At 46.5% G+C, this 13,616-nt stretch overlaps 1 protein-coding gene across 2 annotated transcripts in view; it reads left to right on the forward strand.

Annotated features, from left to right (window-relative positions):
* Nucleotides 1-13,616, forward strand: part of MCU (mitochondrial calcium uniporter) — a 539,967-nt gene that overhangs the window by 516,987 nt on the left and 9,364 nt on the right. For both annotated transcript variants that reach the window (XM_069240392.1, XM_069240393.1), the window contains one exon: nucleotides 10,457-10,573. In XM_069240392.1, coding sequence (XP_069096493.1) covers nucleotides 10,457-10,573 — 117 coding nt within the window. The remainder of the gene's footprint in view (nucleotides 1-10,456; nucleotides 10,574-13,616) is intronic.

A 13,616-nucleotide genomic window follows, 5' to 3' on the forward strand; every position in this document is an offset into this window, starting at 1 on the left:
TGCCGGCTTTCTCGACTGCTTCCTGGTGGTGCATGCTCTGAGGGCTGTCTGCCTTCACCCTGCACTGGAAATCCCAAAGAAATCTCCTGTGGGTTGACGGAGTCTTCCCCTTGCTAATGCAGGCACCAGACATCTGCATCACCAGTCCTCTGGGTCCCCTCTCATCTCGACGAGCGTGGTCCCTGGAACACAGGAGCTATATCCAAGTGACTCCCACAGTCCAGTGATCCTTCAGTCCAAGTTTGGTGGAGGTAAGTCCTTGCCTCCCCACGCTAGACTGCAAACCTGTGTACTGCATGATTTGCAGCTGCTCCAGCTTCTGTGCACTTCTCCAAGGATTCCTTCGTGCTCAGCCTAGCCTGGGTCCCCAGCACTCCGTCCTGCAGTGCTCAACCCTCTGAGTTGGACTCCGACGTCGTGGGACCCTACTTTGTGACTCTGCGTGGACTCCGGTTCACAAATCTTCTAAGTGCCTGCTCCGGTACTTCTGTTGGTGTTGCCTGCTTCTGTGGGGGCTCTCTGAGTTGCTGAGCGCCCCCTCTGTCTCCTCCAAGGGACGACATCCTGGTCCTTCCTGGTCCCCAGCAGCACCCAAAAAACCTCTACTGCGACCCTTGCAGCTAGCAAAGCTTGTTTGCGGTATTTCAGCGTGGAAACACTTCTGCAACCTCCAGCACGCCGTGGGACATCTTCCATCCAAAGGAGAAGTTCCTAGCCCTTTTCGTTGTTGCAGAAACCTTGGCTTCTTCCACCCAGAGGCAGTCTTCTTGCACCTTCATCCGGGGTTTCCTGGGCTCCTGCCCCCCCTGGACACTATCGCAACTCTTGGACTTGGTCCCCTTGTCTTACAGGTCCTCAGGTCCAGGAATCCGTCTTCAGTGCTTTGCTGGTGTTTGTGGTTCTTGCAGAATCCCCCTATCACGACTATTGTGTCCTATTGGGGTAGTAGGGGTACTTTACTCCTACTTTTCAAGGTCTTGGGGTGGGGTATCTTGGACACCCTGACTGCCACCATGGGGTCCTAACCCCAACCTCTTTCTTTCCCTCTCTATGTCTAGGGATTCCCTATTTAAGGCCAGCTGCTGGGAATGTTTAGACACAGGGACAGGTCTCCCTCTGAAACTTCCCACATTTCTTCTAACTGTCTGGACCCTAGTAACCTGGCCTCTAGGGGTGAAAGATGCCCTAGTGATGTGGGAGCCTCTGTCACTACCAGTGTCACTAGGTGCCTGCTAGGGGGCAGGACCTTGTAAGAACCCTCCTAAGCTATCTCATGGAACTCCCCTGAGTCAGACTGGGAAGCTTCCCCATTCTCTAACCTCTCCTGAGATGGGCCAGACTGGTTCTGGTAATCTACAATGAGCATGTTAAAGAGAAATTATTTTGTAGGATTCTTACCAATGCTTAAACCTCTTTCTAGGCAGAGACCCCTCAAACTTTTATAGTTTAAACTCTCATAGGTTGCTTGAACAATTTTGGGAGTGGGCTCTACTGCAGACATGATAGAAAAGGTTTAAGACAGAGAGAGAAAGTTTTAGAACGTTTGAAAGCACAGAGAGAAAAACGTTTTCAGAACTTTTCAGAAACTTAGTAGAAAGTTTTAGAGCAGAACAGTAAATTGTTTTGGTTCAATGTACATACATTGAAATATTTGGTATATGTCTTTCTTATGAGAAGCACCAAATGACAAAGTGGTAAAACAGTTACAAGTACTTATCCCACCGCTGCACGACCAATGTAGGAGGCTGGCCTCTCTTATAGTGGGCACCTTGTGGTACTTACACCTTGTGCCAGGTCCAGTTATCCCTTATTAGTAGAATAGAGGTGTTTTAGCAACTTAGGCTGATAGAGGTAGCTATAGCAGAGCAGCTTAGTATGAACTAGGAGACATGCAAAGCTCCTACTATACCACTTATCTCAATTAGCATTATGGCCCTCATTACAACCTTAACATTAAGCCGAGGCCGCCCGCCAAGGTTGAACTGCCGCCAATGCGGCCGCACTCCTGCGGCGTCTATTATGAGATCCCCGCTGGGCCGGGGGTCATAAACCTGGTTTCTGCCTGCCGGCCCAGCGGGGATCTCGGCCGCAACACGGGAGCCGGCTCCAAATGGAGCCGGCGGTGTTGCGGCTGTGCGACGGGGCAGTTGCACCCATCGCGCATTTCACTGTCTGCATAGCAGACAGTGAAAAGCTCCAGGGGCCCCACAACTCCCCTTTCCGACAGTCTTTTCATGGCGGTTCTTACCGCCATGAAAAGGCTGGCGGGAGGGGGACTCGTAATCCCCTGGGCAGCGCTGAAAGCAGCGCTGCCCTGGGGGATTTAAACCGCCGGGACCAATGCTTCCGCCGCGGTCGTAATTCCACTGGAAGCACCGCCAGCCTGTTGGCGGTGCTTCCTCCAAAACAGCGCCAGAGTTGTAATGGCCCCCTATATCACAAGAAAACACAATACTCCGTTACTAAAAATAAAGGTACTTTATTTTAGTGACAATATGGCAAAAGTATCTCAGAGGATACACTACCTTAGGAGGTAAGTAATACAAACAAATTATATGTACACAAACCAAAAAAAGGTATGTAACAGTAAGAAAAGTAGTGCAAACAATGTAGAATCACAATAGGATGCCATAGGTAGAAATAGGCCTAGGGGCAACTCAAACCATATACTCCAAAAGTGGAATGCAAACCACAGATGGACTCCAGGCCTAGTGTAGGTTTTAGAGGGTCACTGGGAGTGTCAGAAAACACTAAGGGTGTCCAAGATACCCCACCCCAAGACCCTGAAAAGTAGGTGTAAAGTTACCCTACTACCCCAGAAAGACAGTAAAGTTGAGATAGGGGATTCTGCAAGGACAACAGCTTCCAGCAAAACACTGAAGACGGATTCCTGGACCAGAGGGCCTGTAAAGGAAGGGGACCAAGTCCAAGAGTCACGCAAGTGTCTGGGGGGGGGGTGGGGGCAGGAGCACAGTAAACCACGGATGAAGGTGCAAAAGGGCTGCCTCTGGGTGGAAGAAGCCGAAGATTCTGCTACAACGGAAGGTGCCAGGAACTTCTACTTTGGTCAGAAGATGTCCCACGGCATGCTGGAGGATGCAGAGTTGTGGGGACCTGGGCTAGGCTTTGCACGAAAGAAGTCTTGGAAAAGTGCACAGAAGCCCGAACAGCTGCAGATCACGCAGGACACAGGATTACTGTCTGGCGTGGGGGGGGGCAAGGACTTACCTCCCCCAAATTTGGACAGAACGGCCTCTGGACTGTGGGAGACACTTGGACCCAGCTCCTGTGTTCCAGGGACCACGCTCGTCAGGATTAGAGGGGACCCAGAGAACCGGTGATGCAGAAGTTTGGTGCCTGCGTTAGCAGGGGGAAGATTCCGTCGACCCACAGGAGATTTCTTCTTGGCTTCCAGTGCAGGGTGAAGGCAGACAGCCCTCAGAGCATGCACCACCAGGAAACAGTCGAGAAAGCCGGCAGGATGTGGTGCTACAATGTTGCAGGTAGTCTTCTTGCTACTTTGTTGCGGTTATGCAGGCGTCCTGGAGCAGTCAGCGGTCGATCCTTGGCAGAAGTCGAAGAGGGAAGTGCAGAGGAACTCTGGTGAGCTCTTGCATTCGTTATCTGAAGAATATCCCAGAGGAGAGACCCTAAATAGCCCATAGAGGAGGATTGGCTACTGAGAAAGGTAAGCACCTATCAGGAGGGGTCTCTGATGTCACCTGATGGCACTGGCCACTTAGAGCTGTCCATTGTGCCCCAACACCTCTGCATCCAAGATGGCAGAGGTCTGGGACACACTGGAGGATCTCTGGGCACCTCCCCTCGGAGGTGCTGGTCAGGGGAGTGGTCACTCCCCTCTCCCCTGTCCAGTTTCGCGCCAGCGCAGGGCTGGGTGATCCCTGAACCGGTGTAGACTGGCTTATGCAGAGGGCACCATCTGTACCCATCAAAGCATTTCCAGAGGCTGGGGGAGGCTACTCCTACCCAGCCCTTCACCCCTGTTTCCAAAGGGAGAGGGTGTAACACCCTCTCTCAGAGGAAATTCTTTGTTAAGCCTTCTTGGGACCAGACTGCCCAGGCCCCAGGGGGGCAGAAACCTGTCTGAGGGGTTGGCAGCAGCAGTAGCAATATTTGGCTGGGTTGGACGCAACTGCCTGTCTAGGTCAAGCAACAGGACTAGTGTGGCTCTTAGGCACCAGGACTTGAACATCCACGGACAAGCCCATAGATCTCATCATGTGCCCTTAATGTACATGCCTTTTGATGCTCTCATCTTTTTGATGACAAAGCAGACTCCCCCTTGGAACAGTGCAACGAGAGCAGAGCCGCAGACCGTACCTTAGGCCATTCTGTTCCCACAAGGCAATTCCACCCGCAATTTCGCTGTCTCTGTGTGTACGGTAGAGATTTTCCACTCCGTCAGCGCCATTCTCCTCCACTGGCCCTTTCAGCCCTTTTGTAGTTGAGGCCACATTTCTGAAACAATGCTCCTAAAAGCAAGGACAACGTGCAGCCAGGTCCCCTGCTGCCAGCAGATGCAAAACTAATTAGTGTGTCCTTGCCAGCACACTGCCCCCTATTGAAGGCAGGGTCCAATATTTCCTCCAAGATATCTTTCCAAATAAGTGAGTTCTCTGATTTCCCTTTCCTTTCTATCCTGCCTTTCTGTCGACCACCATCAAGGCAGTAGACAGACAATCTACTGTCTGATGTGCAGCAGAGGTGCAGGCACTTTTGCCCAAAGGGATCACAGAGAAGATTTTTTTCTAGGAAGTAGGGGCTGGGTGTTACTCTCACTACTTCGTTGTGAACAAAGGAGGAGGAAGGTCTTTGTGCTGTTCTAGATCTCTACCCTCTCAATTCCTTCCTGCTGAAGGGCAAATTCAAGATGCTCACAATAGCCTAGGTCCTTCTTGCCCTCGATTCTAGACACTGGATGATGGTGTTGGACCTGCAAAACACTTAATTTTGCATGCCATTCACCGTGGGCTAAGAGCATTTTCAGTTCACAGTGCTCCATTTTGGCCTCACCAGCACCCTTGGATGTTCGTGCAACAGCACACCTTCGGAGTTCAGTGCGAACCAGTCTTCCCTTGCCTCAACAACTAACTGCTGAAGTCAGGCTTGCTCCAGGTAGTAGTCAACCACTTCCCGACTGTGGCAAACTTAACATCATTGTGTTTCACTATCAAAGTGCCATTGCCTCACCTGACTCCTTTGCAGATATCCCTGTTCATCAGAGCTATTGTAGATGCTGTATGATTTCATGGATTTCCACTGAAACGGCGAGCCCAGGACATTTTGGCTATGATGTCGATATTTCAGCCTCTGCCTTAGATCTCAGTGAAGGTGATTCTGAAGCTTCTTTCGTTTTCTGCATCATGCTGGCCAGAACATACCAGATGGCATATGTGGGCTTTGTAGTGGGACCTCAAATCCCACGGGGCACAACATCAGGGAGGTCTGTCAGATTGTGTCCGGATTTCAAAAGAGACTGCAAAAGATCTGCAGTGGTGCTTATTGGACCACGGTTGGGTCAGTGGCAGGGCCCTCTCCTTATCCCACAGTGGTCATGGATGCATCACTAATGGGTTGGGGGGGGTGTCTGGGGGAGGTGGTAATCAGAGGGCAACATAAGTTTGTTGGAGTTGAGGTCAAATACTCTGTTGAAGGCCTTCCTTTCCACCATCAGAGGTAGGCTGGTGACCGGTGCTCATGAACAACAGTAATGCCATATGATACAGCAACAAGCACAGCTTTGTGGGGCCTTGTGTCTGTGTCAGGAGGCTTCTTCACTTATGGAAGTGGCCTGGACTGCCAAGAAATTTACCTGGTGAGATCTTTTACTATCAGGGCATACTAACTCAGTCACCGGCGCTAATGGCAGTTGCACCCGGAGGTGGCACAGGGCATCTCCAGCAGTGGGGACAACCCAGGTCCGATTTGCCACTGCACAGAATGGGGTGCATAGGCACTTTTGTGTGTCGTAGTTTCCAAAGCAGCTATCTCTTAGAGACTCCTTCCATCTAGGGTTCGCTCAGGACCAGTGTATGCTTTCCTGTCACTGCCTCTCCTGTCCAGAGTTCTTAAGATCAGGAGCCACCTGACACAAGTCATCCTTATGGCACCGCATTGGGACACGAGAGTGTGGTACACAGAACTCCTGGGTATGAACATCTGTCCTCCAATCATACTGCTGCTTTGGGAGGGTCTTCTGTCACAGCAGCATGGCAAGGTACTGCACCTGGACCAGCACAATTTGCATCTCCATGCTTGGAGATTGAGAGACAATAGGCTTACCCCCTCAGGTCATTGATGTCAGGCAGTGGGTCATTTTCAACAAAGTCAGTGTGCCCCAGTCCTTTGGGGAGAAGTGAATGAATTGGTGTGGCACCTGACAGTTGACCCACAAGCTAAATTGTCTGAATTTGTTGTGTGTCTTGTCACTATCCCAGCAAGGACTTTCTTTTGCCACTCATAAGGGTTAGTAATGAGCTTTTTCATATTGTTTTGTGGTTGCCACATTATCATTCGTTAGAGAAAGGATCTATTGTGATGGGATTTTAAATGGGTTTGCAACATTTGTTTCCGCCAGCACCCTTTGTCATACCACAGTGGGGCTTGAACTTTGTCCTAATTGTTTAAATGTGCACCTCTTTTGAGCCGAAGCACAGTTGTCTTTTGAGACCTCGGATGTTGAAAGTGGTTGTTTTCATCATCATAATGTTGGCTAGACATGTAAGTAAGCTGCAAGCTCTTTTCATCAACCCAACTTACATATTGTTTTTTCTAGACAAGTTGGTATTGAAGGCCCAAGCTTCCATTTCATCCCAGCAATCTTCCCTCCACCTCCTCGCTATAAGGAGGTAGAGAAAGTCCACTGTTTTGACTCTGTAAGAGCAGTAAGCTTTTATTTCAAGCGCACCAAAGAACATCAAGTGGTCAATGAGCTCTTTGTGGGGTTTTCTGGAGCAAAGAAACCCAAGGCAGTGGAAAAACAGACAATATCTCTAGGATTGTTCTCTATATAATGATCTGCTATGCACTAGCAAAGAAGCAGCTCCTCGAAGTCTAAGGCTTGTGGGCTCATTCTACCATGGCCAAAGCTGCTACCTCTCCATTGGCACGCAGCAAGCTTTTCCTTAACATTTGTCATGCGGCTACGTGGGCATTGGTACATACGGTCATGATGCACTACTGCCTTGACAGGTCTTTTGAGAGGGGCATTTTGCCGAGTCGTCCTGCAGGACCTCTTAGTTTGAGCCAGCTCACAGACCCACCGCATTGGGAGGTACTGCCAGGGCATCTATTCATAAGCTGAGGAATCTGTGGTTAGATGTATCTGTCAGACTGACACCTTTGCTTAACTTAGGTAACAATCTATCTGGTGATTGCTTTATCTAACAGCAGATTCGTCACTGACCCTCCCACCTTCACCTTCTGTGAAATTAGCTTTTACCCCATCTAGAAAGGTCACAATCTAGAGATCTGCACACTGGTCATGCCAGCCTGCCGATGGATTTTGCATCTGAGAGCACAGGCAACCTAGAAAGCAGCTGCCATCACTGCACATAGGTGGTTGCTCTGATCATCACTTCCAGAGCAGAATGATGGCATGGAGCTGCAATATGCCACCTGCCAACATGCAGAAGAACTTCTTTAAAATTTCCGAATCTAGTCCGACATCTGGGAAAAGATCACGGGGGCAATCTGCAGTTTGGATAGATTATCCATCAGAAAGATCATTACCAAAGTTAAGTGACTTGTTCATCTAGATGGCGCACTCATTAAAATGACCAACAGTGGGTGTACTTTTTCCCCCACCGGTTCCTAGCATTCTATTCTCATTTTTCAATACGCGTGCCTCCATTACAACTTGGTCACTGTTATTTGTGTATTGATGTAATATGTACGAGTTATTTTTCTTGTATAACTAGGGAAATATGGTGAAGGGGTGCTAGTTTCGTTGTAATATACACAACTAATAGATTAGACTTACCATATATTTCACCCTCTTGCCGGCTTTTAATTTCTTGGATGTTTTGATTAACCAAGTTTTAGTTTGTCTCACACGGCAGTCGTCGCAATTTCTTGACAATCTGTAATTTTATGGGACATGTCATTTTTTCTTTTGTTTTTATCAAATGGTTAATACTGTAACTGTTAATTCTTGTGTACATTTACATTCTGTTTGGGATTTTCATGGATTGTTTTATGGTAGTGATTTTGATTGACCAAAATAATACACTTTTATATTACTTTATTGGGATCTTAAGTTTGGATCTGATGGGATAAATATCCTCCCACAACGTAACCTTACTTTTCTAATTATCTACAGCTTGGCACTTGTTGTTGGAACTGAGTTACAAACTGTGCTACAGTCATATTATCGGGAGTCAACTGTGCCTACAGATGTATATTAACACATACTATAACAATCCACTCAGCTGGAAAGATCAGCAGATGTCATCTCTTGACTTGTCGGCACTTGACTATCTTCGATGTTCCACAGTAAAACAGATGTCGTACAGAGGGTGACTTATACATATTTAAAATCCTGCACGGCATTATATAAATGGAAACACAATACACCACTGACAATTTATTCCCTGTAATGCACAGTGACGTTTTAAATGCCGTTAAAGTCCAGAACACTCAGTGGAAGCCATGTTTACACAGATCTTTATTGTTCATAAAAGGTTTTGTGCAGACATCCTGTACTGGTATGGCTAGGTGAGTAGCACAACTACTACCCACATCATTATGTCATGTCAAAAGCACAATCTCCAACCCAAAACTGAGTAAGTACATTAGAGCAGAAAGCTCCCTCCCAACAAGGCAAATGGGTTTAGAAAAAATTGCTCGGAATCATTTGGAGGAAGAGAGGTGATAGCTAACTAAGGTAGAATCATAGGTTCTAGATTCAGGTCCGACACATTGTTTCTACCTGGGATTACTGAAGAGGTTCACCAGCAGGGAGAATGCACAAGAAGAACCACCCTCTGCATCAGCATTGAGCAAATATGAAAGAATGACAGTCTTTTTTTGTCCCTGACCAAAAGATTTCCCTCCGAGTCAGCTCCCTGAAGATTTTGGCTTATAAATAGCCACTGTCTTTGGCTGCAAGTACTCTGCTATCAAGAATGATATGCGTTCCTTGTAACTGCAGTTTCTAAATATCACAAGTGCTGACGAGAGATCAAGAGGAATGGTTAAGTAGTGGTTATTCTTGGTCGTGGTTAGGAGGGCGTTGTCAGCTACTTGAGGGATGGCAATCCCTGTGCCGCAGCATTGCCTAAACTAGATTGGTAGTCCTGTAGGACGTTATTCTATTTATTCTGATCCTCTTGGTTGAAGACTACTCTCTCAATGGTTATTTCAATGGTGTGTAATAGGGAGGTAGTTGGTGAAACCATCTGCAGCCTTGATATGCTTTTTCAACAGGGAATGGATCGATCCTGGTTCAAGAAGTCTCTGAAGATTTGTTCACTGTTGAAGGCTTTGCTGTTAAAGAGGGTTGCTATAGCACCTCCTTGGATGGTGAATTTCTTTGTCTTGAAGGGTGTTCTGGACAGAGTTCAGAATGCTGATGAATTGGCCCATAGCTATTTCCAGTGGTTTTGGGTTAGCCCTTTGCCCATGATTGGACTGATTTGTTGTCTATCACAGAACTTCACTCTGGATTCAGTGGCTTTCCTTCCTATTCTTGTGTTTGAGCGCCCAGGAAAATTTCAGTCTAACAGTGTTCTGATTGAGTTGTATCATGCCACTTTTTCCTGGATGGGTCTATTTTTCTTTGCCATTCAACACTCATTGGTTAGGTCTCTTTCCTTGGTCTCTCCCCTGCATCCTATTTGAGGTCTCTGTATTTACTCATGTTGTCTGAGGCACCCTCTACCCTCACAAGTTCCCATTTTACTGTATTTATTTATTTGAGGGCTGGGGGGCACTTCCGTCATATGACTTGCTTACAAGCCATTCCATGCATTTTTTAACGCTGCCCGCACCATCTTTCAACTTTAAAATGACTGTTTCAAAATGGCAGTCTGCTGTGTTGAAGCAGTACAATAAAAGTTTTTTCTTAAATAGAAAACCCATTCCAAGATAGCGGTCATGCCTCTTTTTGCATTTGTCAGCATAAGTCATCATGCGTCTGTGTGCATGCATTTTGATACACGAATGACCATTTTAGCTTAGTTCATGCAAATGCTTAGCTTTTTTTCATTTAAATTCCATTTTCCTTTCATTTCATTTAAAATTGCATTCTCCTTTGTAGAATGTAGCCATTTGAGAACATTTGTGGTGGTACTCAATATAATAAAAAAATTTATGGATTTACTTTAGTTTGAGTTGTAAATTGATGATTTCTAGCTCAACTTTAACCTCAGCAGTAATCTGTTCAAAACCTTAAGTGTTACTTCATGCTGATTTTACTGACATTACTTTATTGCAGGAGTACATCTATCCAGATGCAAGGGACAGACAGTACTTAAATTTCTTCCATAAAGGAGCCAAAAAGACCCGTTTTGACCTAGAAAAATACAATCAACTCAAGGATGCAATTGCTCAGGTAATGGTAATGGGAAAATGCAGTGTCATAAATGTACGTTTTTCATGTGCTTGTGTGCCTCATGTTGCTTCATTATTATTGCATAGGGCCTCTAATAGTTATTAAACTGTGATTCATTGTTGAATTGTGTAGGTGTATGTGTGTGTGCGTGTAGGAAATTGGGTTGTAGACTCACTATATCCACTTGAGTGTAAAACCAACTTCAGTACAGTTTGTGTTAAACACTGATAATGTATCTGTTGGTTCGATGGCATGTGTAGCTGTAGATGCACATGCTGTGCATAAGTCTGCCATCTAGTGTTGGGCTCAGAGTGTTACACGTTGTTTGAGTCACAAGATTGAGTGCCTTCTCCTCTCGGTGATAGTGCGCATGGGCATTGAGTACTTTGTTAGATTGTTTTCTTTCTGCTGTCTGGTTCGGACGCGTTTCCTCTCGCTCCTGTGAATCTCGGTTTGGTTCTTCAGAACTTACTCTACCTTTTCTATAATATTGTCTGTATTGTTTTCAATCATGTTTCCATCTATACTCAATCCAATTTACATTGTCTGGGTAGAATTTCTCGACCTTACAAGGGCTTCACCCTTTTAAGGGCTACTTCATTGGTACTAGTGCTCAGCGAGACTAGAGCATGTTCTAGCAATTAAAATGCATAGCTCCGATATTCCTTTGTGAGTAAGCAAGAGGGAGTTTTCCCTATTCACAGTTGGCAGACTTTTTTACAGTTCATTCTTTGTAGCTCCGGGAAACTGAGAGGTGCAAAAATACTGTTTCCCAAACAATATTGATGTACCAGTGGCATCCTTGGGATCAAGTGAGGTCTGTTATATTAGAAACAAGTATCTGTTGTGCCTGCACTCTAAATAAAATAGTGGTGTTAGTTCCATGGAGATGTCTACTTGTCTCTAGAATGCCAGAGACCTACGGTTTTCCTCTGTTACATATGAAGCAATATAACCGTACCCCCATTAAACTGGATTTAGTCTGCTATAGGAGAAACTAGTGGCTATAAGAGAAAATAGAATAGGACCATGGATCTTTGGAGAGTTAAGTGAAGGCCATTTTCCTGACCTTTCGTTAGAACCCCATGTGCCAGCAGTTGCCCTGGAAACCTCTAACCTCAGCATGTTGGGAGTCAATGGATATTTGGTTACTGTGCTCCCATCTGACTGAACTCTGATTACAAACACCCTTCGTTGGCTGTTAAGGGACCTGTTTTTAACCCAGATTTCTACCTCCCAAATTGTTGTTGTGCTTCACTTCAGGGGTGAAGTTTGTCTAAAATAGAAATTATTATTGCATCTTGTACAGCACTCGGCTACCCCAAAGGGTTTCCTGATGCTGAACCAGGTAGGATGGATCAAGCCCATATGTTAGAACAACCACGTTTTCAAGTTCTTACAGAACACAGTAAGTGAGGTGCAGTTTCGCAGATATTCTGGGATGGCATTCCACAGCTTTAAGCCCAAGTACGTTAAAGACCGACCTCCCATGCACATCAGGCAGATTCTAGGCCCTTTGCAGAGGGGTAGGTTGATTGACTGAAGCATGTGAGTGGGCTGGTGTAAGGCACCACCAGATCTTGAATGTAATATGGGCCTTTAGCTGGATCTGGCCTTGTGCACGTAGCGCAAGGCTTTAAACTGATAGAGTATTACCTGTAGGTGCCGAATGGCTGCCTTATCTGCTCCCAGATATAAGATGTTCCGTAGTCAATTCTACAAAGAATCAAGGCTTGGATCATTGTTTTTTGGGCTTACAGTGGAATTGCTCTAATGATTTCTTTTTTACTCACGTCAGCACTGCAAAGCATGTTGAAGCGACCTTGGCTACCTGTGGATTTGTTGATTCACACAACCTGAAGCCAAGATACTTAATCTTGGGTCTCAGTTCTTGCAGAGTTCCCCGAGCCTTCTGACAGTGCTGAGAGACCCTTAACTGAGGGTTCTTTCCCAGGACCATAACCTCGTTCTTCTCACCTTTAAGCATGAGAACATTGTTACTCAACCAGGTAGAGATCCTGCTCACTGGTTCAGGGCAACGGTGCTGTATCCCTGTGCCGATGACAGGGAGAGGATAATTTCTGTCTCATCTGCATTCGAGAACAAGATTAGTCCGCAGCTTTTAACCACATTTGCGAGGGGGCTTAGAGCTGAGCCCTTGTGAATACCAGATGTGAGGGCATGCAGCTCTGATCTGCTACTAGCTCAGAAATTCTGGAATAAGCGGTCTTCCAGGAACAAGTTCACCCAGGCTAAAGCTGTTCTCTGGAGACCCAGTGTGAACACCTTTCCGGGAGGATGGAATGGGACACAGTGTCGAAGGCCACGCTGAGATCTAATATGATCAGCTCGGTTGTGCCGCCCTTCTTCCAGGAGTCGTCTTAGATGTTCTGTGACTCCTAGGAGGCCGGATTTGGTGCTGTATACTGCCCTAAAGCCCGACTGCTAAGAGTGGAGAAATTGGTATTTTCGGAGAGGATGGAAGCCGTCTAAAATTAGCGCAGTTAGTGGGGTCAAGGTTAGGTATTTTTAGAAGCTGTAGGACCATGGATGTTTTCATGCCGGCGGGATGAGTCCCTCTTGTAGGGAGGAGTTGAGTAGTCCGACCACTGTCTGGGTCAAGGAGATTGAATTTAGTCAGAGGGAGACGATCGAGCAGGGAGCCCAATTTAATTGACAGAAGTAGGTCAAAAACTGAGGGATGTCCAGCTGCGGCTGAAGGCGTTAATAATTTTCTTCCCTTCTTGGGACATGATCCCAGGTGCTGGTGTTGAGTGTGATGTTAGCAGCCTGTCCATCAACCTTACTTATGACCCTTTGCGAGGTGAAGCTGAATGCCAGCCACCTTTTTAACGAAGATGTGTACCAGATCTTTGTATTGATCTTGAGACAGCGAAGGTGCCGCAGATGTTCTATGTGGGTCTGAGAGCTCCTTGACCATGTGAAAAAGTGTCTTCGGGCAATTTTGAGCATTCGAGATTTTGTCAGAAAAGAATGACGCTCTGGCAGCCTTGCAAAGTCCATGGCAGTATTTCAGGGCTGA

Source organism: Pleurodeles waltl, chromosome 6 (assembly GCF_031143425.1).
Source record: "Pleurodeles waltl isolate 20211129_DDA chromosome 6, aPleWal1.hap1.20221129, whole genome shotgun sequence".
NCBI lineage: Eukaryota > Metazoa > Chordata > Amphibia > Caudata > Salamandridae > Pleurodeles > Pleurodeles waltl.